This window comes from Notothenia rossii (assembly GCF_949606895.1).
Source record: "Notothenia rossii genome assembly, chromosome: 4".
Lineage (NCBI taxonomy): Eukaryota > Metazoa > Chordata > Actinopteri > Perciformes > Nototheniidae > Notothenia > Notothenia rossii.
The window spans coordinates 94590661-94594573 of NC_136902.1; the positions used below are offsets into that span (position 1 = coordinate 94590661).

Sequence of the window (3913 nt, forward strand, 5' to 3'; positions counted from 1 at the left end):
CTTCTACATCAACATGTGTCCCCTCTTCTTCATGTCTCTTCTACATCAACATGTGTCCCCTCTTCTTCATGTCTCTTCTACATCAACATGTGTCCCCTCTTCTTCATGTCTCTTCTACATCAACATGTGTCCCCTCTGAGATTCTCTCTCTTTTTGATCCATTTCTATAAAAACCTGTCTGAAAATGAGCTGATCAGATTTTGGCCACTTGATGATGTCATAACGATGTTTTGTCTTGTGTAACCATTAGCCAATCAGCAACCAAGGTAACCCCCCCCCCCCCCTTATCACCTGAATCTCCTCTAGAGCTCCATTGAGTTCTTTGTAACCAAATGTCTCTCAGAGGGGCGTGGGGAGGGGCTCCTTATTTTCATCTGAAGTAACAGACAGAGAATCAGCACTTTGGAAACAGGGCTGAAACAGAGGGGATTATGGGTAATGCTGCAATGATCTGTTTGGTGTTTCGGCCAATAAGAGACAGGCTCTGGATATATCGGAGACCTGTGATATATTGATGAAGAAGAGGATGATAGGGGACCTTTAATTTGTTTTCTATATCTCAGAATCTGAGAAAACAGACTAAATTAAAAAAGGTAACAATTCATTTTTTTATTAGAAAATAGTACATATTAACATAATTTAGAGGTTTTCAGAAAAAAGTCAGACTCCCCAGACTTTTTTCAGAATCCTAACTTTTTATTTTAGTGGTAACTCAGTAATATATTATATAGAGATGTAAAATAACACTTGCTCTAAAATTCGAACAAAAAAGTCTAAATTCTGAGATTTTGGAGTCTGGTTTTTAAAAAAATGTAAAAATATATTTAATTAATTAAATTAACTGGTCATTAAATGGAGTTACCGGATTGAAGGAAACATCTACCTGTCTGAGAGTCCAGACTGAAACCAGGTGTTGGATGTGAGTGTTTTGCCAGGTGTGAAACAGGGAGTGTTGTCGCTTCAAGTTGGTAAGAAAACTGTTAAATAACCGATATTTAAAGTTATTTCTACTTTACAGGAGTTTGTTTATACTTGTTTTTCCAGGTGTAAAACAGGAAGTGTTTCTCTTAAGCAAACCCCATTAAAATAAATCTCAGTGTATTGTTGGAGCTGTGGAAGCAGAGGTAAACAGACAGATGTTTTCCACAGACGCAGATGTTTCCCTGACACATGAGTGCTATCTGCCCGTCTTTAGTAGCTTTAAAACGGACAAGAGTTACGTACAGAAGCGGATCAGATCCTGGAACTTGTCGTGCTGCCTGCGGTCTCGGAGCTTCAGCTGCCCGACGATGTGTCTCCTCCAGCGGGTCTCTGCTGCCCGGCCTCCGCCCCTCAGAGCTCCGGAGGCCATCAGCGGGCTGCCGGACTCCGTCTCCCCGCCGACAGACGCTCGCAGCCCGGCATGAAGTCACAGAGCTCCGGTGTCACCGCCATGTTTGGTTCTCTAGAGGTTTTTCTTTTTTTTCAACTTTTTCTTCCTTAAAGATTCGTCAATGTCACGGAGGGGGGCGGGGCTTGGTGTCTCATACTGACAGCTGCCGGGTCTCTCAGCCAATCACCGCCCGCCCTCCGCTCTTCCTGTTGTGACTTGAGGAAGAACAAAACAAACACACCCTATAGGACACGCCCCCTTTCACGCAGATGTTAATTATTATTTTTTTTAGGTGATATTATTAAAATATGACGTTTTCCAATGGAGCTCAAAATAATATAAAAATAACAATAATATTTAAAAATACGTATACTAATAAAAGCAATAATTCAAAAAATAATGATTCTAATAATATTAATAATAAAACAGTTAAAGGGGCCCAAGGAGGTAAAAGGTGAAATAAAACAATATAAATAAATAATAAAGATTAAAGGACCTATGAATGTCGCTAATAAAGATCTAATCTGTAGACGTGATGGTACAATCTTCATCTTCCTTTACCGTAAAATGGATGTGTAAATGTGAACGAGGACTTCTGCCAAATGTTGATTGAATAAATATTATCAGTTATTAAAAAGGCATAAAGTAGATGTAAAAGGATCCATTTAAACGGTTCATATCAGCCGAATGGATGTTAGGCCCAATCCCAAACCACCCCCTACACACTACCCCTCCGTTTGCGCGGAGGGTCCGCCACATTAAGTGCTGTTCCAAACCAACGAGTGTGGAGGGGGAGTGGGTTATCAAGCCCTCAAACAGCGTGGGTGTTTCTCAATGTCGAGGACGCTTGCTTGGTAGCACGTGTCTTCCGAGTCACTTGCTTCAGAAGCGAGGCAAGAATCCTTCCGAGCCTCGGAAAACGAAGAATGGTGGAACAGGCTAACGGGTGTGCAGGTGTACGTCATATGCGAGGCCCCGCCTTAAATGGAGCGCAATTTCCACCAACGATTTTGGAAATTGGTCAGTGCGCAAAGCATTGTGGGGATTTTAAGACCGCAGAGTCGACACATGTGCAGCCTCGAAATTTCTCGCAACGAGGTACGCCGGGCTCGGTAGAAAACCGTTGTTATACAGTTACGGCATTTCCTGTTTCTGCCGGAGAAAGGGGAGGCCGTCCCAAAGCTTGCCGCTGTATTTACTCCCTCCATCTGACAGGAGCGAGCCTCGTTGAGCTGAGTGTCACTCCACGGAGTTCACTCTGTTGGGGAGGGGTAGGGCGTGGTTTGGGCCCAAGTGTCGAGAAATGGACGTTTAGTGAAGTTATTTCAGCTGTTTATATTTATATATTATCATCTTGTTACCAGCTTCAAAGGGTCGTTCTTTTGTGCTTAATTGGTATTTAAGAAATGCCGTAACCATGACGACAAAGTTATTGAATCTTGAATCAACTATTTTCTGATTAAATGTTATAATTTTGTGAACATATTTGTACATAAAAAAATGTTAACATCTGAAATCTGGAATTAAATGAGACACTTTTTTTTTTACTAAGAAACATATACAACTTTATTAACAAACACAGTGATGGTGATATAAAACACAACTCTGGCATAAAACACATAAACGTAAGGTGCGTCAGGTTTAATACTGATTTCTGGGTTCAGTCTCATCTCAGTTTCTCTGGTCTCAGTTTCTCTGGTTTCAGACCCGGTCCAGTTTCTCTGGTTTCAGACCCGGTCCAGTTTCTCTGGTTTCAGACCCGGTCCAGTTTCTCTGGTTTCAGACCCGGTCCAGTTTCTCTCGGGTCATCTGGACCAGCAGCTCTGAATATTTCTCCAGCAGAGAAAGAGACGCCTCGTCCTCTCCTCGCACCGCCTGCAGCTCCGAGAGAACGAAATCAAACGCACCCTTCAGGACGGAGACGAGCTGCGGAGGCTGCGTGCCGTCAGAGAGCTGAGGAGACAAATAGAGTATTATTATTATATAAATGCAAATATGTAAGGGATTTATTATTGTAATATAAATAAATTAAAAATATTATTTTGAGAAACAGTTAGCTTCAGGGTATATGAAGGAGTCCTGAAGTCAGATGGAAGACCTTCTAAGACCTTTTTTAAGACCCTTTCCATACATTTTAAAACCTCATCTCCACTTTGAGTTCTAACCGGTTACCTTGGCGACCAGTATTGATTGTCCTTCCTCCTTATCTTCCAACCATTTGGACGCAGACTTGCATTTCCCCATAACGATGTTGTTTAACAACCGGCGTAAACGGACCTTCGCGCTATCAAGCAGTGAGCGTGCGATGTCCTGTTCAGATGACGTCAAATCCAACGGGATGCCATAAATAAAGTACAGAATCACACTACACACCTACGCAATGATTACTAGACCCTCCAGAAAAACGCGATCCTGCGATCGCAAAATGTATCGCATAATCAGCAAAATGGCGCAGATTTTTAAAAGGCCGCATAATCCCCGCATTTTTCCACAAAGTTGAGAGAAAAAAAAGTTAACTCGTCTTGACGTGAAGTAGTGATG

General features: G+C 42.1%; 2 protein-coding genes across 3 annotated transcripts in view; both read right to left on the minus strand.

The window, feature by feature from the left end:
- The window catches only part of atg16l2 (ATG16 autophagy related 16-like 2), a 29213-nt gene extending 27655 nt beyond the window's left edge, over positions 1-1558 (minus strand). The window contains exon 1 of one of the 2 annotated variants that reach the window (XM_079678568.1): positions 1225-1558. In XM_079678568.1, the coding sequence (XP_079534694.1) occupies positions 1225-1351 (127 nt within the window). In that variant the 5' untranslated portion in view covers positions 1352-1558. The remainder of the gene's footprint in view (positions 1-1224) is intronic. The other variant, XM_079678567.1, reaches the window with a different exon arrangement.
- Positions 1559-3151: 1593 nt separating this feature from the next.
- The window catches only part of wdr62 (WD repeat domain 62), a gene marked incomplete at its 3' end in the record, with an annotated part of 42067 nt that continues 41305 nt past the window's right edge, over positions 3152-3913 (minus strand). The window contains exon 28 of the mRNA XM_079673934.1: positions 3152-3325. Within this exon, the coding sequence (XP_079530060.1) occupies positions 3152-3325 (174 nt within the window). The remainder of the gene's footprint in view (positions 3326-3913) is intronic.